General features: G+C 40.4%; 1 protein-coding gene across 1 annotated transcript in view; it reads left to right on the top strand.

Moving 5' to 3' along the window:
• The first annotated feature begins 1293 nt into the window (after positions 1–1293).
• Positions 1294–23563, top strand: part of TMEM131 (transmembrane protein 131) — a 193605-nt gene continuing 171335 nt past the window's right edge. Inside the window, exons 1-2 of the mRNA XM_011956651.1 lie at positions 1294–1312; positions 3475–3536. Coding sequence (XP_011812041.1) covers positions 1294–1312; positions 3475–3536 — 81 coding nt within the window. The remainder of the gene's footprint in view (positions 1313–3474; positions 3537–23563) is intronic.

The raw sequence follows: 23563 nt of genomic DNA, 5'->3' as shown, positions 1-23563 counted from the left end.
AGCTAGTGTTCTTTTTTTTAGGTATATAATTGAAAGGTATTATAATTGGCCGCTTAAAGCAAAATATATTAATTTGTTTTGTGCCAGAGTTGAATCCTGTGTATATCTTTTTAGGAAAGTCAGCGATGTGTAACAGTGTTTTCCTTTTGAAATTTTATAATCAGCTGCTGTTATTAATTTTTGTAACTAACATTCATATTTTTAACATAACTCATACTTTTACAACTATGAATTGATAATTCATAATGTAATTTGTGTGTGTGTGTGTGTGTATATGTGTATATATATGTGTGTGTATATATATATATATATATTTTTTTTTTTTTTGAGACAGAGTCTCGCTCTGTCGCCCAGGCTGGAGTGCAGTGGCGTGATCTCGGCTCACTGCAAGCTCCGCCTCCCGGGTTCACGCCATTCTCCTGCCTCAGCCTCCCGAGTAGCTGGGACTACAGGCGCCCGCCACCTCGCCCAGCTAATTTTTTGCATTTTTAGTAGAGACGGGGTTTCACTGTGTTAGCCAGGATGGTCTCGATCTCCTGACCTCGTGATCCGCCCGCCTCAGCCTCCCAAAGTGCTGGGATTACAGGCGTGAGCCACCACGCCCTGCTCCTAATTTATGTATATTTTTAAAGCTTGTAATTTAAAATGCAGTGTACCCAAACTACTGCCTTTATGTAGTTCTCTTCAGTTAGATCAACATTTCTTCTGGCTCGATGGTGGGAACTCATTCAGTGGTCATTCTATTGGAACTCCAATAGCAGCCACCTGGAGCTCTTTTCCAGTTGTTTCTTGTTGGTTTCCTCTGCCAGTTAGACAAAGTTTCTAATTAGAGGCCCTTTTACATTGTGAGCATCTGGCTGTTCAGTTATTTCTTGTTAGTTTATTGTGTTCTTATGTCAGTAAATTTGTGTTCAGTAGGGAATAACCAAAAAATTCTCTGGATCCTGCGAAATTTCAGTTTGTGTTAAAAGGTAGGGGGAACAGGTGAGGAATGGGATGGGTGAGCTGAGCAGAGCCTTTTATCTTCATAGTCCTTTCTTCTAAAGAGATTATCACTTTACTTAGAGACATTCTAAGTATACTGTGTCAGTAATTCTGTTGGAGCCATTAGCTCTGATCTTGATACTGAAATCCCACTATAAGCCAGGACTAGAGATAACATAACTAGAAAAAGGTCATTTGCATCAGTGAGTACAAACACCAATGCTTGTTGTACCTGAGCAAGAAGGTAGGATATCATTCATGCTTTCAGTATTTATTCAATATTCTCTGTATGCCACAGACTAGTAGGGCATGAATGGAAGTGGAGCAGGTCAGCACTGTCCTTGAAGAGAAACACAGGAAAGGGAGGACAGGAGTTGTCCCAAAATAAAATCAGGATGTGACTACTAGACTAGGGAGAAAAGGATGCTTGGCAGGCAGAAAAAACATCCAACTAGGTAATGTAATCTAATTAACTAGTGTCTTATCCTGCTGCTTGACTGTCCACGTTTGTCATACCGCAACAGCCAGGTACATGTGTGGGACACTGAGTGTCTTCCCTGAATTCCAAAAGACCAACTAATGGGAGTCAGTGAATTCCATATTAAGCCAAATGAAATATCACATAAGTTGGAATTCTGCATGTGAACTTGGTCCCTTTTCTCCCATTTATTCAGCAGTTTACAGCAGTATGGGTTTATGGATATTTGTTTTATACTTTGGGCTACATCAAGTACTACTTCATTTTGTTGCTCAGATTGTTTCAGCTTTGGTCATTTGGGAGCTCTTTCTGTTGATTCTTACCTTCCTTCCCTGTCCCCATCCGTGTAGGATTTGGGTGGTTTCCTCTGTTCTTTACTTTCCGGCACTGTGGGATGCTCCATTCTCATCTCGTGTATTTCCTGCCCCTGTCCTCAAATCAGCCATTGCTCCAGGAAGCCCTGGTTTCTTTTATTGGAAAATAATATTGGAACACAAGATCTGAGTTCTAGGTGTGTTCTTTGCTATTGGCATGTCATTGCTTTAGGCCCTTAGAGCTGACAGAGCAAGGAAATACATCTGTGTATACTAACCTATGAATATACACATCTATAAACATTCTTATATGTTTCACTAAACATGAATTCATACTGATATCACCGACCCTCAGCCATTAATTTTGGCTTCCCCCCTTGTTTCTGCATAAATTGCTATTCCAACAGTGAGACACCTGGCTCCCAGTGTCTACCATCTGTGTACCTAATTGTTCGATTTCAGTATACGTGTGTAGTGGCCTCAGAATGGTTAACCCAAACTCCCATGGGAAAAAGCATTGTCAACTAGAATACAGTGCATATGTATGGTTTCTTTCACCTTCAGTCCTACAGATTCTACTCATTTCCAGAGTTACTTAGGTGAGCACTCTTCCCTCTCCCCCAACTTCAGTAAGGCTGATACATTCATTTGTAATACAGTTAAATTGTTTTGTCATATTATGCATTCCATCCTGGAGTCTCCCAGCCTCCTAAATGATTTTTAAAATTTACACATGTTTAGGTTCACTTTTTGTGCTGTGAAGTTCTGTTTTGACAAATGCATGATGTCCTGTATCCCCCATTACAATTTGATGAAGAATGGTTTTACCACCCTGAAATGTATTTGTGCTTCACTTATTGAAACTTTCCCATCGCCCCCGATCTCCTAGCCACCACTTATCTTTTTACTATCTCCATAATTTTGCCTTTTCCAGAATGTCATGTACTTGGAAGCATACAGTATGTAGCTTTTTCTTTTAGTAATATTCCATTGTATAGATATACCACAGTTTGTTCACCTTGGATGGCCATCTTGACTGTGTCCAGATTTTGTTGATTATGAATAAAGCTGTTTTAAGGAATTGTATGTAGATTTTTATATGTAAGGTTTCGAATCAGTTCAGTAAATACTAGGAACATGATTGCCAGATTGTGTGGTATAACTATGTTAGCTTTTAAATACATTACCTTTGCGTTGCTGTTTCTTGGATCAGAATGATCTTGCTATTTTCCCTGCCCACTTCCTCCCCAAGTCCCTTGGACTGTAGATCCCAGGTCATATCATTACTACAAAGAGCAGGTGATAAAGAATTTCAGCTGATCATTTCTTGGGGGAAATAGAATACTGTAGTGATCTTTTCTATATGCTTTTGATATTTTCAGTTAATCTATCAGGGAAAATAATTAGTTGCATCTTGTTGAATATGACTGTTTTGTGCTTTCTCATAGTATAACAGTAATGGATATTTTGAAGTTGATGCATATAGCCTGCAGGTTGTTGTAGTTGCTTTATTTTATTTTAAAGTATTTTTTAGTTTATAAAATTCTGAAGTATTAGTCATATTTTTCTTTTTAACCATTACCATTAAGCAGTCCATTTTTAGATATAAAATTATGTTAATAAACTTTAAGGTCAAAGATGTTATGAAAATCAAATTTATGTTCCTGTAAGTGATGGTATGTTTTGTTTTCTTCACAGCATTCATTCAGTCAGAGAGCATAATAGAAGTACTGCGTTTTGATGATGGAGGGCTACTACAGGTAATTTTTTTTAAGTTGAAAAGTTATTGTTAAGCCTTGAATAATATCTGGTTATTAGTTTTCTTTTAAAAATGTAATTGGTTTATCTGAAATGTAATTGGTTTATGAGCTTTGAAGATAGGTCAGTAGAGTCTTTAATAATATAAAAACCTCCGTAGTTACGTGAGTTATCTTTTAGATTAAATCTTTCTTTAAAATGCAAACTCACTGTGGTATTAAAATCTTGTAAATAAGTACATCATCAATCTGTGGCAAGTGTTTGTGCCCGTGGATTTGAGGAGAAGGGGTCAGATCAGGACCTGGGGTTCTCTTCAGATCAGGAGCAGGGATTCTCTGAGTGTGAATTCAGATGGAGGATCTCAAAATATTTATCTAGAAGAGAACTTATCTAGAGAGGATAAGTACTATAGATTTCACCTGTACTGTACTTCTACTTGCTATCCTAAGTCACATCATTAAGTATACATAAAATTTGAAAGTGTAATCCAGGCCGGGCACGGTGGCTCAAGCCTGTAATCCCAGCACTTTCGGAGGCCGAGACGGGTGGATCACGAGGTCAGGAGATCGAGACCATCCTGGCTAACACAGTGAAACCCCGTCTCTACTAAAAAAAATACAAAAAATTAGCCGGGCGAGGTGGCGGGCGCCTGTAGTCCCAGCTACTCGGGAGGCTGAGGCAGGAGAATGGCGTAAATCCGGGAGGCGGAGCTTGCAGTGAGCTGAGATCCGGCCACTGCACTCCAGCCTGGGCGACAGAGCGAGACTCCCTCTCAAAAAAAAAAAAAAAAGAAAGTGTAATCCGATACATATCTTGTCCTTCCTTTCAGAGCTGGTTCAGATATCACCATGAAGCCTATTTCAGGCTTCCCAGCTAAAAATGAGTTTGAGAATTTCAGAGCTGAAAGAGAGAGTAAATGCCACCTTAACTAACCCTCGGATTTCTTACGGCTAGGTGTTTTCTTCTTTCTTACAAACTTTTATCATATTCTGTGCTTGTCCTTTCCTAGTAACTTTGTAATGATAACATTTGTTTTTCAAGTAACATGCTGTTTGCTAGCCTGACTGATAATTTTTTAATTAGTTTTATATTCAAGGGAAAACAATGTTTAGGTTAGGAAAGGTGATCAAGATCCCATGACTTTCTGGTACTGGGACTGACGCGAGAATCCCAGTGTTCTCCTTCCAGATATGATTGTTAGTCTCTTTATTATGAAATACTACCTATAGTATTTTTAATTTATTTATAACTAAGTGACCTAAATAATTTTGGAAAAATATTTCCTGTAGTTTATAATAAAGGCAGGAAAAGATCAAGACAATAGAGAAAATAATGATACTAGGGACATGGAACAAGATTTTTATTTGCATTTTAGCATAAATTTAGATTACATTTTATACATTAAGCTAGATGAAGAGAGCAAGAAAAAAAGTGATGGATTTTAAGAATCGTTTTCTCTGGCAATGAAGCTAGTAAGTCTTTTGGAAGACAAACTTTTGTTGCTTCTAAATTTTTAAATAAATTTATCATTCTTTATGTAAGAGATGTTGAGAAATGTAATAGACAGTGGTTGCACAGTATTTGCCTAGAGTCAGCTTTGTATGTTTTAAAACTGAATAAAAGCTGAACATAATGAAGTCTAATTTTATAAAGCCTTCCTACTAAAAAATGATCGTAAGTTTCTTTTTTCTAGTTCTTTAATCTGTTTCAAGGTGAGAACTTGAGGAACGTACGGGAACAAATGTTTTAAATATCTTCCTTTAGGTGGTTGTTGACAGGATCTGGATGGCAGGCAAATCAGGACTGAATTTCTGGAAAATTCCCTCAGTGTGGTTGTTCTTTATTGATTGAGGAGGAATTCGTGTCTGTTAGGAACTGGACATCTAGGCTGCAGGTTGATAATCCATTCTAAAACTTCTGGAGCATGATTTGTATTTTTGCTGAGAGAGGCTGCTGTTCTATATCTAGATGGAGTTGGGTATGGAAAAGCTTGTGAACCGGGATGTGGTTCGCTACTAGTCTTTGGATCTGCTCAGATGCTTGGACAGGAGCTTGGGCGAGACCTCATAATTCTGTGGCGAAGGTAATTTTGGTCTAGAAAAATGTTGAGGGCAAGTAGTATCAGTTAGTTACTTAAGCCACAAAGAAAACCTCACTAAGAGTTCTGTAGAATGTCTAATATTGAGATGCTATATAATAGAGTATATGGCCCCTAAATAGCTGAATATAAGACCCTTTTGAATACATATAAAATTACTCATTTTAATGTTGAATGTTTCTCAGAAAGTTTTTATTTTGACATAAAACTTACCTTTTTCTGACTATAATTTACCAATAGGTTTAACTATTTTAAATAACTCCTGGTTTCTTATGTTATGATTAGATACGGGTAGCATTTCTGTGGCAGAATATATATCTTTTCTCTAAATTTAAGCTAAAGCAGGGAGAGTGGCAAAGCAACAACCTTGTTTTACGTTATTTAAAATTAGAATTTTGCCCAAGAACATTCCTTCTTAGATCTGGAATTCATGTACATTCATGTGGCTTGGCTCATAGTAATTTTTTTTTTTTTTGAGACGGAGTCTCGCACTGTCACCCAGGCTGGAGTGCAGTGGCACGATCTCGGCTAACCACAAGCTCTGCCTCCCGGGTTCACACCGTTCTCCTGCCCAGGCCTCCCAAGTAGCTGGGACTACAGGCGCCCGCCTCCACGCCCAGCTAAGACTACAGGCGCCCGCCTCCACGCCCAGCTAATTTTTTTTGTATTTTTAGTACAGACGGGGTTTCACTGTGTTAGCCAGGATGGTCTCAATCTCCTGACCTCGTGATCCACCCGCCTCGGCCTCCCAAAGTGCTAGAATTACAGGTGTGAGCCACCATGCCTGGCCAACTCAGTAATTTTTTTAATCCTCAAAAATCAACTGATAAGAAATCAGTAAAAAATAAATTTTAAAAATTGCCAAAAACATTAGACTTGTTTTCTTTATTTTTTAACGATAAGGAAAATTAGGTTTATGGAAGTTAAATAATTTATTCCTTAGTACTCAATTGCTAGAGCAGGAATCCAGTATCCAGTACGTACCATACTTACCATGTCTGATTTCAAAACTCCCCATGGCACGATGCACGTGCAGTGCTCTCGGATATTCCATGGGTTTGCGCTTGTTACGAATAGAAATTATAACCCCCATAGATCATGTTTTCTTTAGTTGATGCATTGGCCATTGTCATTCCTGTTTGACTGGACTAAGATTTAGCATCCAGAATACATAAAGATCAGACAGTTCCTGAGATGACACAGACGCTGAGGAATCTGCATCTCAACAGAAGTCCACGTCAAGGCTATAACCACAGGATGCCCTGGTCAAGTATCTCAAACCATCTTTGCCATCCTAACTGATCAGAATCGTTGGCTCTCCTAACCTGTTCCTTTGAAAGATTATAAAATGGAATAACGAAAGATGCTTTCATTTACAAGCATAATGTGTTAATAAACCTGAATCTGCTTCCTAATCTTACTTTGTTTTTTAAAAAAAAAAAAATAGAGGCAGGGCTGGACGCGGTGGTTCACATCTGCAATCCCAACTATCTTGGGAGGCTGAGATGGGTCGATCACTTGAGTCCAGGAGTTCAAGACCAGCCTGGGAAGCATAGGGAAACTTTGTCTCTACAAAAAATTAGCCAGGTGTGTTGGCACACACCTGTGGTCCCAGCTACTCTGGTGTCTGAGGCAGGAGGGTCGCTTGAGCCTGGGATGTCAAGACTGCAGTGAGCTGTGATTGTGCCATTGTACTCCAGCCTGGGCAGCAGGATGAGATCCTGTCTCAACAACTACAAAAAAGTGTTCCCTGAGTTCAAGTCCCTCAAATTTATTTTGCACCTCATTTTAAAAGGGGGGTTGTGAGTCCTGAGCTAAAGTGGTGGGCAAAGCCCCCATTATTGCCCAGCCGTTCTGCCTCTAAGAGGTTCATGCACTTGGCCAAAGACCTCAAAACCTGGAGCATCTCAGCCCCAGCTCCACATTAGAATCACCTTGAGAGCTTTAAAATTTTCTGGTGAGAGATACTGTCCTAAGGGCATTACAGGAACGAACTCACCTGGGCCTCACCAGCAGCTGATGGCACGGTACCCGAGGGTACCATTGTACAGGTGGTGGGATGTGGTGGGGCCAGGGGCTAGGTGTACCACAGGCAGGAAGATGGTGGCTGAGCTTGGGTAAAGAATGCATGCCCGTCCCCACAGGGCCAGTGGACCCCCACGTCCTGACCTTGGAGGTCCAGAGAGCACATCAGAGCTTGGTCAGCATATGGAGCTCCGCGGCTGACTGACCACACAGGTCATAGAGACAGGATCTCACTCTATTGCGCAGGCTGGTGTGCAGTGGTGCAGTGACAGCTCACTGCAACCTTGACTCTGTGTTGCCCAGGCTGGCCTTGAATTCCCAGCCTCAAGCCATCTTCTAGCCTTGGTCTCCCAAAGTGCTGGGACTACAGATGGGAGTCACCATGCTCGGCCTCTAGTCTAACTTTTATTTATTTATTTATTTTTATTTATTTATTTATTTTTTGAGACGGAGTCTCGCTCTGTCGCCCAGGCTGGAATGCAGTGGTGCCATCTCAGATCACTGCAAGCTCCGCCTCCCGGGTTCCCACCATTCTCCTGCCTCAGCCTCCAAGTAGCTGGGACTACAGGTGCCCAACACCATGCCCGGCTAATTTTTTGTATTTTTAGTAGAGACGGGGTTTCACCATGGTCTCAATCTCCTGACCTTGTGATCCCCCCGTCTCAGCCTCCCAAAGTGCTGGGATTACAGGTGTGAGCCACTGCGCCCAGTCTAATCTTAACTTTTTTTAATGAAGATAAAGCTCAGGAAAAAAACTAACTCTGTATTTTTTTCACTATCATGCCATAATTTTAAAATTTTGGAAAGCAAGGTCTAGAATGTTTGTGAGTTGAAAATACAAACAGAATTTTGTCTTTTTTTAAAAAAAAGACAGTGTCTTGCTCTGTTACCCATGCTGGAGGCCAGTGGCACAATTCTGGCTCACTGTTGTCTCAACCTCCCAGGCTCAAGTGACCCTCCCCCCTCAACCTCTCAAGTAGCAGGGACTACAGGCACGTGCCACCACATCTGGCTAATTTTTAATTTTTTGTAGAGGTGGGGTCTCACTATGTTGCCCAGGCTGGTCTCAGACTCCTGGACTCAAGCAGTCCTCCCATCTCAGCCTCCCAAAATTCTAGGATTATAGACCTGAGCCACTATGCCTGGCAGAACTTTGTCTTTTAAAACTTAAAGTCCTATTTTATTTTAATTTCTTTACTTTTTTTGAGATGGAGTCTCACTCTGTCACCCAGGTTGGAGTACAGCAGGCAATCTCAGCTCTTTGCAGCCTCTGCCTCCTGGGTACCAGCAGTTCTCTTGCCTCAGCCACCAGGATTACAGGCCTGTGCCACAACACCCAGCTAACTTTTGTATTTTTAGTAGAGACAGGGTTTCACCATGTTGGCCACATTGGTCTCGAACTCCTGACCCCAAGGGATCCACCTGCTTTGGCCTCCCAAAATGCTGGGATTACAGGTGTGAGCTACCGTGCCTGGCAAAAACCATGTTTCATAAGTGGAATTCTCACCACTTAGAGAACCTATATTGAGCCTTCTTCCAAAGAGTATATGATTTTGATTCATTTTTTTTTTCTTTAAAGTGTTTATTGTGAGATATAATTTACATATAGATGCTTACATTTGGGGAGGGAATGCAAGGCAAACACCTGTGTAACCACCACCCCGGTTAAAACTAAAAACAGGCCAGTACCCTCCAAAGTTTCCCCTCAAGCTCTCTCCTAGTTACCACCCATAAAGTTAGCCGTTTTCCTGAATTTTATAATAATTGCCTTTCCCTGTAATTTTAGCATCTGAATATATATCTCCAGATACTACAGGGTCACATTTTTTTAAAGTTCATACAGTTGGTATTTCTTTTTTTTTTTTCTGGCTCGTTTTTCTCAGCATTATGTTTCTAAGATTCACAGCATTATGTGTTGAGCGTAACTATAGTTACTTCATTTTCGTTGCTGAATAGTATTGCATTGTATGGATATGCCGCAATTTATGTATTATTTCTGCTGTTTATGTGTATTTTGGTTGCTTCTAGCTTTTTGCTATTAAGAGTAATGCTGTCTCTTGGTGAACATAATATATATGTTCAAACGATTTTTTTTCCGAGGGATTAGAGTGCAGTTGTTGGGTCATAGGGCAGGGATCGCCAACCCCCATATGCCGTGGACCGATACTGGTCCGTGGCCTGTTAGGATCGGGGCTACACAGCGGGTGGTGGGTGAACGAGTGAACATTACCTCCTGAGCTCTGCCCCCTGTCGGCTCAGCGGTGGCATTAGATTCTCATCGGAGTGCAAACCCTATTGTGAACTGCACATGAGAGATCTAGGTTGTGCTCACCTTAGGAGAATCTAACTAGTGCCCGATGATTTCAGGTGGAACAGTTTTATTCTGTAACCATCCCGCTAACTCCCATCCATGGAAAAGTTGTCTTCCGTGAAACCGGTCCCTGGTGCCAGAAAGGCTGGGGACCACTGTCATAGCGTATGTGTCTCTTCAGTTTTAATAGATAGTGCATATAGTTTTCCAAAGTGGTGGTTTTGGTTTGCAGATCCATCATCAGGAATTCCTCTGCAACAACTTTATAAAGTGTTTTCTTCCTTCCCTCCTTCCGTTCTGGAGAATGGCTAATGATCTCTAATTGCCATTTTGTTTTCGTTTCCCTGATTTCTCATAAAGCTGAGCAACTTTTCATGTTTACTTGACCATTTGGATATCTTCCTTTGTGACATCCGTTAAGTCTTTTACCCATTTGGCTCTTGGTTTGCATGTCTTTTTTCCCGCTGTTTTGCATAAGTTCTTTGTAAGTTCTGAATACAAGCTCTTTATTGGAATCCTGACCTCACACCAGTAACAAAAACCAGTTCCATTATATGAGTTCTTTATTGGTTATATATATTGAAAATAGCTTCTCTCACTGGATGGATTGCCCTTTTGGCTTATGTAATGGTGACTTTTGATGAACAGAAATACTTAATTTTAATGAAGTTCAGTCTGTCAGTGTTTTCCATTATGGTTAATACTTTTGTGTCTTGTTCAATGTTTTTCTATCACAAGGTCGTGAAGATATTCTCCTGTATTCTAGAATTTTATTGTTTTGCCTTTCACAGTGAGCTCAAATTCCGTCTGGAATAAATTTTTGTTGTTAATGTGAGGTCAGGATTTTGTTTCTTCCTTGTATTTGATTGTCTCTGCATCCTTTATTGACTTTCCCAATGTTTTCTTTCCCTAGTATTTGTCAGTGACACCTTATTCGTAAATCAAGTGTTCATATATGTGTGAGCCTGTTTCTGGGCACTGTATTGGATTTCTTTGACATATTTGTCTATCCTAATACCAGGGTCACGGTTTTAATGAGTATAGTTTTTAAAGTTTTGATATGTGGTAGAACAAATCCTGACACTATGTTGTTCTCCTCAGTAACATCTTGGTTATTCTCAGTCCTTTGCCTTCCATATGTATCTTTTCAGTTATCTCCACACACACACACACACACACACACACACACAGACACACACACACAAAATCGGGTTTTTTTATTAGCGTCACTCGCCTGGCTAGTTTTTTGTATTTTTTAGTAGAGACGGGGTTTCACCATGTTAGCCAGGATGGTCTTGATCTCCTGACCTTGTGATCCGCCCGTCTCGGCCTCTGAAAGTGCTGGGATTACAGGCTTGAGCCACCACGCCCGGCCAAATTTGGCAAGAATTAAAAATCTTTCAGAATCTTCAGTGTTCAGTCTGACACACTATGTTTTTCAACTTATTTAGGTCTTCTTTATCTCATAATTTTATATTCTGCATAAAGATCTTGAACGTCTTTCGATAGATTTATTTCTGGGTCTTTGGTATTTTTAATACTATTGTAAGTGACATCTTTTCAAAATGTTTGCTTTTTGTGGTTGTTAGGTTGAAGTATATTGCTGGTGCCCGGCCTTTATTGATCTATAAAAGTGGCAGTTTCATACGACTCAATATAAAATGTGGAAATGTGGTTGCTTTTAATATATTTACTGGGTATCCTGAAAACTTGCTAAATTACTTATTGATTCTAATAACTTAGCTCTAGATGCTTTTGAACAACCTCCATAAACTATCATAATCTGAGCTTGATGACATTTCTTCAATTTGACACCCAAAATCAACTATCACACATTCTACCTTTTCTTTTTTTATACCTTAACTTTACTAGCTACAGCCAGTATGATGTTAATACAGTGGTATTTAGTAGTCCTCTTTGACACTTTACTCATCTCAGAAATACAACCTTCAGTATTTCACGGTTAGGTATGATTTTTTTCTTCACTGCCCCCTTTGCCACGCCCCCCAAGATAGCCTTTATCACATGTCAGTTTGAGTTCTCAACAAGATCCTGAGACAGAGTTAGGAGTGCAAGAGATTGAGGACTACTGCCTGTGAAAAATAAGCTGAAGAAAGCAGGATTGGGCCAGGAGAGTCTCAGACTGTGATGCAGAGCCTCGGCCAACCCAGTGGGGAGCTCTGGAGCAAAGACTGCCTGTTGGAAGCATCCTGCACTGGGTAGGGTTGGCCAGGCCCTGGTACACCTGCTGTGCTCATTCATTGTCTGGGAGGAGCCCAAGAAGAACTTGGCCTTACCTCAAATGCCACCGTTGATCCCAAAGGCTGTAGGTGGAGGCTGGTAGCCAGCAGTGTTTTTCATAACTGAATGACCAGTTCTTCCTTGTAGGGAGATCTGAGCAGTTCATAGAAAAAGTATTGAAAATCAAAGCCAGGCTGGGCACAGTGTTCACACCTGTAATCCCAGTACTTTGGGAGGTTGAGGCAGGTGGATCACTTGAGGTCAGGAGTTCGAGACAAGCCTGACCGACATGGTGAAACCCTGTCTCTACTAAAAATAAAAAAGTAGCCAGGCATGGTGGCACACACCTGTAATCCCAGCTACTCAGGAGGCTAAGGCAGGAGTATCGCTTGAACCTGGGAGACGGAGGTTGCAGTCAGTGAGCCGAGATTGTGCCATTGCACTCTGGCCTGGGCAACAAAGGTGAAACTCCATCTCAAAAAAAAAGAAAAAGAAAAAAAAAAGAAAATCAAAGCCAAAGAAATGCATTCTAAAAGCAAATAGAGAAAAAAAGAGAGACCTTCAAAGAAGGTAGAATTAGCCTGACAGCTGACTTATAAACTGAACCAATGAGAGACAAAAATAATATATAATAAAATTTACTGACAGAATTTACCAAACTAGAATTCTATACCCAATGAAAATATCCTTTATAAATGAAAGTGAAATAAAGACATTTTAAAATAGATAAGAATGGAGAGAATTTGTCACCAGAAAATTTATGCCAAAGGAAATAATACAGTCTTTAGGCTGAAGGTAAATGATTTTAGAAGCTCAGAAATGCAAAGGAACAAAGAATATTTAAAATGTTTAAGTGTGTGGATAACGAAATGAATGCATACTCTGTAGAACAATAATAATAGTATTTTGACTTAATGTAGTGTGGCAGAACATTTTGGTACCGCTAAGGCTAAATCACATGAAGTTTGACAGCTTCTACCTGGGTCTGTCAGTTTTGGAACATTTTCTTTGGGAAGTGAATTGCCATAATGTGAGAAACTTAAGCCACATGGAGAGGCCACATGTAGTCTTCTGGTCAGTGTTCCCAGCTGAGCTCCCTCCCATCTGACAGCCAGCATCACTTTCCCATCATGTGAGCCTCCTTAGACAACCAGCACATCTGAACTTTCAGATAAATGCTGCCTGAATTCACATGTAACTGCAACACAGAAGGGACATTACGTGAGAATAAATTGTTGTTTTAAGCCGCTAAACCTTAAGAGTGGTTTATTATGCAGCAGTAGATAACCAGAATGCTTGATATCATATCAGACCTGGTTGGTCTGTGTTCGGTTTTCTTCCACTGCTTCAGAAATGCCTTTTTGCATTTGGTTTGTCCCAAACAAGATCGAGACAAGGTCTACACATTGCGTGGGTGCTATGTCTCCGAAGTCTCTTTTATGCTGTTCCCCCTACTCACCTTTTTGTTGTTAATGAAATTAGCTCTTTTGTCTATAGGATTTCCAACATTCTAGGTTTGGCTATTTTCATCCTCTTGGTGTTATTTAACAATCACTTATCGTGTGAATTTTCTGTAAACTGTTAGCTAAATCTAGAGTCTGGATGGATTAGGTTTAAATTCATTTTTGTTTCTTAGCAAGAAGTTTTTTGTTTTTTTTTTTTTTTGGAGACGGAGTCTCGCTCTGTCGCCCAGGCTGGAGTGCAGTGGCCGGATCTCAGCTCACTGCAAGCTCCGCCTCCCGGGTTCACGCCATTCTCCTGACTCAGCCTCCCGAGTAGGTGGGACTACAGGCGCCCACCACCTCGCCCGGCTAGTTTTTCGTATTTTTTAGTAGAGACGGGGTTTCACCGTGTTAGCCAGGATGGTCTCGATCTCCTGACCTCGTGATCCGCCCGTCTCGGCCTCCCAAAGTGCTGGGATTACAGGCTTGAGCCACCGCGCCCGGCCAGCAAGAAGATTTTATAGCTAGTGCAGTAATCTGGTCTTTGTCTCTGGTCCTAGAGATGCTCTAAATGTTGGAATTTCCTTAATAATAAGAGTGTCTTTGTTATTCCTGAGTCCCTTGGATCACATCTGAGTTTATACCTAATGAGAAAACTCAAGATAGGGTTGGTCATCAGAAAAACCAACCATGTTGGCCAGGTGCAGTTGCTCACGCCTGTAATCCCAACACTTTGGGAGGCTGAGGCCGGTGGATCGCCTGTGGTCAGGAGTTTGAGATCAGCCTGACCAACATGGTGAAAACACGCCTCTACTAAAAATACAAAATTAGCCAGGCATGGTGGCATGCGCCTGTATTTCCAGCTACTCGGGAGGCTGACACAGAATTGCTTGAACCCGGGAGGCGAAGGTTGTAGTGAACCGAGATCGTGCCACTGCACTCCAGCCTCGGTGACAGAGCAAGATTGCATCTCAAGAAAAGAAAAAGAAAAAACCAACCATGTGATTAGAGGGTTGGGCTTTGAGCCGACCCACCCTCCTCTAGGGAATCTGGGAGGTGAATTGGGTCACATGGTGGTCAGTGATTGAATCAACTCTGGGTACTGAAGCTTGCTGGAACTTTCTGGTTGGTGAACACATCAGTGTGCCAAAAGACTGATATGCCCTGATCTGTGGAGAAGAGGACAGAGAAGTTCTGTGGGGACCCTCATCTCAGACCTTTTCCTCTATGCCCCTTTAGAATACAACTGTAATAATTAAGTATAGTGCTTTACTGAGTTATTCTAGCAAATTATCAAGCCTGATTGGAGTTCATGGGAACCCCCTAGATTTGTAGCTGGTTGGTCAGAAGTGTCGGTGGGCTGGGGACCCCCAAACTTGTAACTGGTGTCTGAAGTGAGGGCTGTCTTGTGAGAGACTGTGCCCTTTACCCTGCAGATTCTGACACTGTCTGGATGGTGATATGGTCTGGCTGTGTCCACACCCAAATCTTGTCTGGAATTGGTAATTCTCAGAATCTCCACATGCTGTGGAAGGGAACCCGCTGGGAGGTCATTGAATCATGGTGGCGGTTACTCCCGTGCTGCTGTTCTCATGAGAGTCAATTGTCATGAGATCTGCTGGGTTTATAAGAGGCTTTTCCCCCTTTGCTCGGCACTTTTTGCTGCTGCCATATGAAGAAGAACATGTTTGCTTCCCCTTCCGCCATGATTGTAAGTTTTCTGAGGCCTCTCAAGCCCTGCAGAACTGTGAGTCAATTAAACCTCTTTTCTTTATGAATTACCGAGTCTTGGGTATGTCTTTATTAGCAGTGTGAGAACAGACTAATGCAGATGGTTAGCATCAGAATCGTACTGCCTTTCACTAGTGGGACTGTCCGTTGTCTGTGTTTTTCATGAGGAGATGGTATGCCAGATTGTCGTAGATTTTTAGGTCACAGATTTTCTTATGTAGGGATTTAATGTAGGGAAATAAGATACTGTGGCATTATTTCTGTTGATCTAAGTCAGATGTTGGCAGACTTTTTTGGTAAAGGGCCAGATGTTAACTTCTTCGGGGTTTGTGTCCTGAATGGTCTCTATCACAACTATTCAACTTCCGTCATAACTTCCGTCATCGGAGTATGAAAGCTGTACGTGAGAAATGGGCATAAAACTTTATTTTTAGAAGCTAGTAGAAGACTGGATTTGGCTTATGGGCTATAGATTACCAACTTCTTTTCTAAATTGTCTTGGGAATGAGCTTTAATGTTCTCCTAGGAGAAAAGGAAATGGAGAAGAAACTGTGATTTTTGACTTGTACGGAGACCTAGAAGTACTCATGTTTTGTTTCGAATTAAAGGACTTCTATTATAAAAAATATATACGCTTGTAGAAAATTTGAAAAATGTGAAAAAGTAATAAATATAAGTAATATTTATTGGGTATTGACAAGTGTCAGGTATTCTAAATTCTTAAATACGTGAGATGGTATTCATTTTATGATGATTTTACAGGTGACCATATTAAAGTGCAGAGAGTTTAACCTAAGCAGATAAGTGATTATTAAGTGATAAAGCTAGAATTGAAAACCAAGCATTTGACTCTAAATCCTAAGTTCTTCTTTTTTTTTTTTTTTTTTTGAGACGGAGTCTCGCTCTGTCGCCCAGGCTGGAGTGCAGTGGCCGGATCTCAGCTCACTGCAAACTCTGCTTCCCGGGTTTATGCCATTCTCCTGCCTCAGCCTCCTGAGTAGCTGGGACTACAGGCGCCCGCCACCTCGCCCGGCTAGTTTTTTTTTGTATTTTTTAGTAGACACGGGGTTTCACCATGTTAGCCAGGATCTAAAGCCTAAGTTCTTAACCCCTCTGCAATAGCATAGGGGCAGGGGTCGTTACCCTTGCATCCCACTACCCAAATGTACTACAAGGTAGTGCTTTTTTTTTCCCCCCCCCATTATTTTTCTCTCTACAAACAAAGCTGGATTTTCTCATTCTACATAATCAGTTTTACAATATTGAAACTAATTTTGTGCTCAAAACAGCCACTTCGTGTCATGCCAAGTTGATTACCTGTGGCTGAAGGGAGAAGTGGGTGGGACACTAGAAAGCCGTCATCAGAGGCCAACAGCTCTGCAGCTCTTTGTAGCTGGCAGAATGCTGCTTTCTACAGACTTTCTCCAAGAGTATTTGGCTAGTGAGGGCAGAGCTGGTGTTTGAACACAGGTTTTTATTTTCTACTTTAAATTTTGGGCTTCTCAGAAATATCTGCTCCCTGCTTCATCCCTATTTTGATTCTCCCTTTACTACTATTTCCTGCCCTCTGTTGTAGTACAATAAGTGGTACAAAAGAAGAATAAATAGCAGGTTCAGAAACAGCCTTAAGGCTGGGCGCCACGCCTGTAGTCTCAGCACTTTGGGAGGCCGAGGCGGTCGGATCATTTGAGGTCAGGAGTCCAAGACCAGCCTGACCAACATGGTAAAACTCCATCTCTACTAAAAATCAAAAAAAATTTAGCTGGGCATGCTGGCACATGCCTGTAGTCCCAGCTACTTCGGAGGCGAGGCAGGAGAATTGCTTGATCTCGGGAGACAGAGGTTGCAGTGAGTTGAGATCACAGCCTGGGCAACAGAGCTAGACTCCATGTCAAAATAAAATAAAATAAAATAGCCTTAAAAACTAGGAACAAAGAATACCACAAAATACTAAAATGGTATGGAAAGTCTGAATATACAAAGACCTCACACCTTAAACAAAAACTAACTCAAAATGGATCATGGACTTAATGTAAAATGTAAAACTAGAATAAAACCTTTAAGGAGAAAAAACTAGGAGTAAAGCTTCAGCTTACAGGGCTAGGCAAAGAGTTCTTGACACCAGAGAATTAATACCAGATGTGCAATACGTAAAGGAAAGATCGATGAATTTAAAACTTGCTCTGGGCCAGACCTCATGCCTGTAATTCCAGCACTTTGGGAGGCCAAGGGAAGAGGAACCCTTGAGCCCAGGAGTTTAATTAAGATCGGCTTAGGCAACATAGTGAGACCTTGTCTCTAGTAAAATAAAAAGTAAGTAAATAAAATAAATAAAAAATTGGCCGGGTGTGGTGGTGTGCACCTGTAGTCCCAGCTACTCGGGAGTCAGAAGCAGAGGATCTTTTGAGCCTGGCACGTCAAGGCTGCAGTGAGCCTTGATCACACCACTGCACTCCAGCCTGGGCAACAGAGCAAGACTGGTCTCACAAAAACGAAGAAACAAAACCTGTCTCTGCAGAAGACCATGTGAAGATGTAAAGATAAATATAGAATAGGAGAAAATATTTGCAAGTCACGTATCTGACAGTGGACCTAGTTTCTGGAATATAGAAAGAACTCTCGAAACTCAGTAGTATAAAAATAAAGGAAACAGGGAAAAGACATGAACACACATTTCCCTGCAGGGGAAACACAGATGGCAAAAAGGACATGAAAACCTGTTCAACATCATTAGCCACCAGGAAATGCAAATTAAAACCCAAAACACAAAACAGTGACAACACCAAATACTGGCAAGGATGTGCAGAAACTGGATCACGCATGCATCGCTGGTAGGTATGTGAGTGATGCAGCTCTTCTGGAAAAAACCGTGTGTGGAGAAACTGGATCATGCATGCATCGCTGGTAGGTATGTGAGTGATGCAGCTATTCTGGAAAAAACCGTATGTGGAGAAACTGGATCACGCATGCATCGCTGGTAGGTATGTGAGTGATGCAGCTATTCTGGAAAAAAGTGTGGCAGTTTCATATAAATCTAAACATGCGGTTACTATAATTGACCTACTAATTGTACTCTTGAGGGTTCTCCCAGAGAAATGAAAATTTATATTTGCACTAAAACCTGTATATAAATGTTCATAGCAGCTCTGTTTATACTAGCCCCAAACAAGAAACCACCCAGATGTATTTCAGAAGATGTGTTGTTGAACAGCGATACATCCATACCGTGGAATACAACTCAGCAGTAAAAAGGAGTGAAGTGTTGGCACACACAACAACCTGGAGAAGTCTCCAGAGAATTAGGCTGAGTGAAAAAAGCCAACTCCAAAAGGTTACATGTGCATGCTTTCGTTTACATGACCTTTTTAAAATGGAAAAGTTTTCATCATGAATAGTAGAGTGATGGTTGCCAGGGCTGGAGGGAGGGCCAGAGGAAGGTGAGTGTGATTATAAAAGCGACACACTGGATCCTCGGGGTGCTGACGCTGTTCTGTGTCTTGGCTGTGGTGTTCATGAACCCACACAGTGGAGAAAATTGTGTAGAATTAAATACATGTACAAACACCAATGAGGACATACAAAACTGAGAACTTCTGAACAAACAGATGGATCGGACCAGTGTCGCTGGGCTACTTGTGATATTTTGCCATAGTGTTTGCAGAATGATACAGTGGAGAAACTGAGTTAAAATATAGCTCTTTTTACTATTTCTTACAACTGCATATGAATCTACAGTTATCTCAGTGAAAATTCAAGTTAAAAATACACACAGAGTAGCACAGGAAGCAAAACAATTAGAAAGTCAGGAAAGACCCCTTTTGTGAGTTAAAAATTCTTAAAACTGCCTCACAGATGTCATCCATTTTCACTATGAGATGATTTGCAGAGAACTTTGTGGGGGAGATTGGCTTGGTGGGAAGTAGGATTACATGTTGAGATCCTCATAATCAAAAGCAGACCTCATCCTCTACCTTCCCCCAACCCAGTCCTGGAGGAAGTATGTAATTTTATCTCTAAAGGTGACAGAGAAGCATAGTCTCATCACCTGCAAGGAAACTGGCTCCCAGGTATTTTCCTGGGGAAAGCTGCCCGGTATGTAGGTAATACTCACGTGGCGCCCACTGTGGCTTCTGGTACCCCGGGTTTGTGTGCTTGTGCTGCCTGTACCATCAAGAAGCTTAAATTCTAGGGTGTGCAGACCTTGTCTTACCTCTAAGCATCCATGCCATGTACACAACTGCCACATACCTCATTCTGAAGTGAATTTCATTTAGCTGATTTTTTTTCTAGCAAGATTAAATCTTCTGTTTAATAATAATGCAGTATAGAAGTATGGCCATCTTAAAATTTGTTAGCAGTAACATAGCGAACTTTCAGCTCATGTAAGCTAAAAGTTGGTTTTAGGCATACGCAGTTCTGTCAAGGATATGTTATTATATGAATGCAATAATAGACCAGATCGAAGGATTTGAATTCTCTTATCATTTACTAATGTAAAACATTTAGAGGCTTAGTTTCTTTATCTGTAAAATGAATTCTGTATTTATCTCCAGTGTGTTAAGAGCTGCAAGGACCACTGGAAATACAAACACAGTTGTTAAGACAGTAATGCACTTTGAATTAAAATGCGAGGAGATGTTACTACAAATGAACATCTAAATTATTGATATCTCTGTAAAACTGAGGTTAAAGTGCATTGTTCAATCTTGGCCTGTTTACGTTTTGGACCAGATAATTGGTTGTAGGGTAGAAGAAAGAGTGTCCTGTGCATTACCTGGTGTTTAGCAGCAGGGCGGACTCTACACACTTAATGTTAGTGGCCCCATGATTTGAGACAAACAAAAATGCCTCTTAGTTTTTTTAACTCTTCTAGAATTTGTCCAGCGTGTTTTTTGATGTTAATAAAAACCCACACACAGAAAAATGCTTCTGGATGTTGCCAAATGCCCCCAGGGAAACAAAATTGCCCTCAGTTGAGAACCATTGAGTTATAGGGATGAAGTTATCAGATGTGTTCATTTTGTAAAAGAATTTAATAGTATTTTAAAGCATACCACAGATATTTTTGCCAAGGCTGGTCTATTTGATTGGAAGAAGAGTCCATTTTCCTCCCGCATAGCCCCATTTGGAATTGGGAGTGGGTTCTGAGAGAAGCTGTGCTCAGATTATCTGGAGTCCACAGCCTAGTGAGGAGCGAGGTTGAAGCTGAAGTCCTTAAGTATGACAGAAGCATGGGTGGGAAGGTACCGGAAGACCAAAGAATTTGGGGGTGGGGAGGTAGGAAAGGTGTCTCCAAGTTCACATGCATGTGCATATTTTCCTTAATACCTGAGGTGAAACAACACCCCTGTTATGTCTTGTCTGTTCTAAAGAGATGTGGTGAAGAGAATTTGCATCTAGTTGACTAAAGTTTCTGTGATTCAGTGAAATTGCTTTTGAAACACTGTAGGAGTGTCTTACATTTGATAGAAGGTTAAAAAAAATACATGGCATGAGCATTTTCGAGGGCTCTGAGTACTCTTAATAGACCCTTATCTCTGGATATGAGTTCATGAGGTTCAAAGGTCCTGGCCCGTCAAATGGCAAACTATGGCGTTTCCCTGTCCTCTAGAGATTGCTTTACTGTCTAATGAGGTTGATCATCTTTTTCATACGGTTATTGGCCATTTATTTTTCTTCAGTGAATTGTCTTCTTGCCCTTTGCTTACATTTCAGTCACAACATTGGTTTTCCCATTTCCTTTTTTCCTTTTCACTGTTGAATTATGACAGTTTTTACTTATCTTTACATTGTAAAGTTATTAATGTTGTAATCCTTATTTGCCTGTTTTATCAGTGTTTATTCTTGCTCATTCTCTGACCTTTGACTTTTCTGGATTTTGTATTAAGTCGTTGGGTTCCAGTTGTTTGACGGAATCCTTTTGTCTTTATACAGACAGTTGAGTTTATCTTATTTAATCTCACTGTAGATGTGTTTAATCTTTTCCATCCACTTTTTATGTATTCATATTGGTTTTGGTTTTAATCTCTTGATAATGGGGCTCAATTTTCAGGTACACTTTTAAGATATGTTTAAGCCTTTATTAAATGACTTCAGAAGCAAAATAGTGTCTATTGTGATCTTCCTTATTCTCATAACACTTAAGGGTGTGTTGGCATGTTCTGAGATTTTTATTCTTGTTTCTTACAATTAAATGATTATTTTTGTGTTGTGGCATATACTTCAAAAACAATATTTTCTGCTTTTCTAACCTGATTTCCACAGATCGTTTGCATCGAGTATCTGCTTATCTTTCATAAGGCAAATTCCTCATTTGTGGGTCTTTGAGTAATTTCAGTGGTCAGATTCTGTCTTCATGATATTTTTTTTCTCCTCAAGAAAGTGCACATGAGTGATACACTTCCTGAGTTCCTTTTCTGTAGACTTATGTGAGACCACAGCTTCTCATGCTCTAGAATTCTGTTACAACCATTATTGATGTATGAATAACATACAATAAACTGCATGTGTTTACGTAATTTAAAAAGTTTGGCATATTTATGTACCTGTGAAATTATTACTACAATCAAGATAATGGACATACGTATCACCCTTAAAAGTCTACTTGTGCCCCTTGGTAATCCCTTTACACTCCTCATCTTCAGGCAACCACCAGTCTGCTTTCTGTCACTAACAGGTAGTTTACATTTTAAAGCACTTTATATAAATCGAGTCATACAGAATGTACTTTTTCGAGGGTCTGGGTTCTTCTACTCAGCATAATTATTTTGAGATTAATCTGTGTTGTTTTGTGTATCAATAGCTTATTCTTTTATTGCTGAGTAGTATTCCATTGTACAGCTATAATGCAACTCATGTGTCTGTTCACCTGGATACATGGAAGTTTGGGCTGGTGGAAATTTGGGCTGTTCCAATATTGAGCTATAACAAAGCTGCTACAAACATTTATGTACACACTGTTCGTTGTATGGACAAATGCTTTTGTTTCTCTTGGGCAGATATCTAAGAGTGGAGTGATTTGGTCATATGGTAGGTGTATGTTTAATTTGTAAGAAATTGACTTCAAACTGTACTACAAGGCTATAGTAACCAAAACAGCATGGTACTGGTACCAAAACAGGTATGTAGACCAATGGAACAGAACAGAGGCCTCAGAAATAATGCGACACATCTACAACCATCTGATCTTTGACAAAAAATGAATGAGGAAAGGATTCTCTATTTAATAAATGGTGTTGGGAAAACTAACTGGCCGTATGTAGAAAACTGAAACTGGATCCCTTCCTTACACCTTATACAAAAATTAACTCAAGATGGATTAAAGACTTAAACGTAAGACCTAAAACCATAAAAACCCTAGAAGAAAACTTTCTAGGCAGTACTATTCAGGACATAGGCATGGGCCAAAGACTTCATGACTAAAACACCAAAAGCAATGGCAACAAAAGCCAAAATTGACAAATGGAATCTAAGTAAAACTAAAGAGCTTCTGCTCAGCAAAAGAAACTATCATCAGAGCAAACAGGCAACCTACAGAATGGGAGAAAAGTTTTGCAATCTGTCCATCTGACAAAGGGCTAATATCCAGAATCTACAAGGAACTTAAACAAATTTACAAGAAAAAAACAACCCCATCAAAAAGTGGGCAAAGGACATGAACACTTTTCAAAGGAAGATATTTATGCAGCCAACAAACAGGAGAAAAAATGCTCATCATCACTGGTCATTAGAGAAATGCAAATAAAAACCACAATGAGATACCCTCTCACACCGGTTAGAATGGCGATCATTAAAAAATCAGGAAACAACAGATGCTAGAGAGGATGTGGAGAAATAGGAACGCTTTTACACTGTTGGTGGGAGGGTAAATTATTTCAACCATTGTTAAAGACTGTGTGGTGATTCCTCAAGGATCTAGGACTAGAAATACCATTTGACCCAGCAATCCCATTACTGGGTATATACCCAAAGGATTATAAATCATTCTTCTATAAAGACACGTACACGTATGTTTATTGTAGCACTATTCACAATAACAAAGACTTGGAACCAGCCCAAGTGCCCATCAGTGATAGACTGGATAAAAAAAAATGTGGCACATATACCACATGGAATACTATGCAGCCATTAAAAAAGAATGAGTTCATGTCCTTTACAGGGACATGGATGAAGCTGGAAACC

This window comes from Colobus angolensis, unplaced genomic scaffold (genome assembly GCF_000951035.1).
Source record: "Colobus angolensis palliatus isolate OR3802 unplaced genomic scaffold, Cang.pa_1.0 Scaffold42, whole genome shotgun sequence".
Taxonomy (NCBI): Eukaryota; Metazoa; Chordata; class Mammalia; order Primates; family Cercopithecidae; genus Colobus; species Colobus angolensis.
Note: the sequence above shows the minus strand (reverse complement) of the source record. Positions and strands in the feature narration are given on the sequence as shown.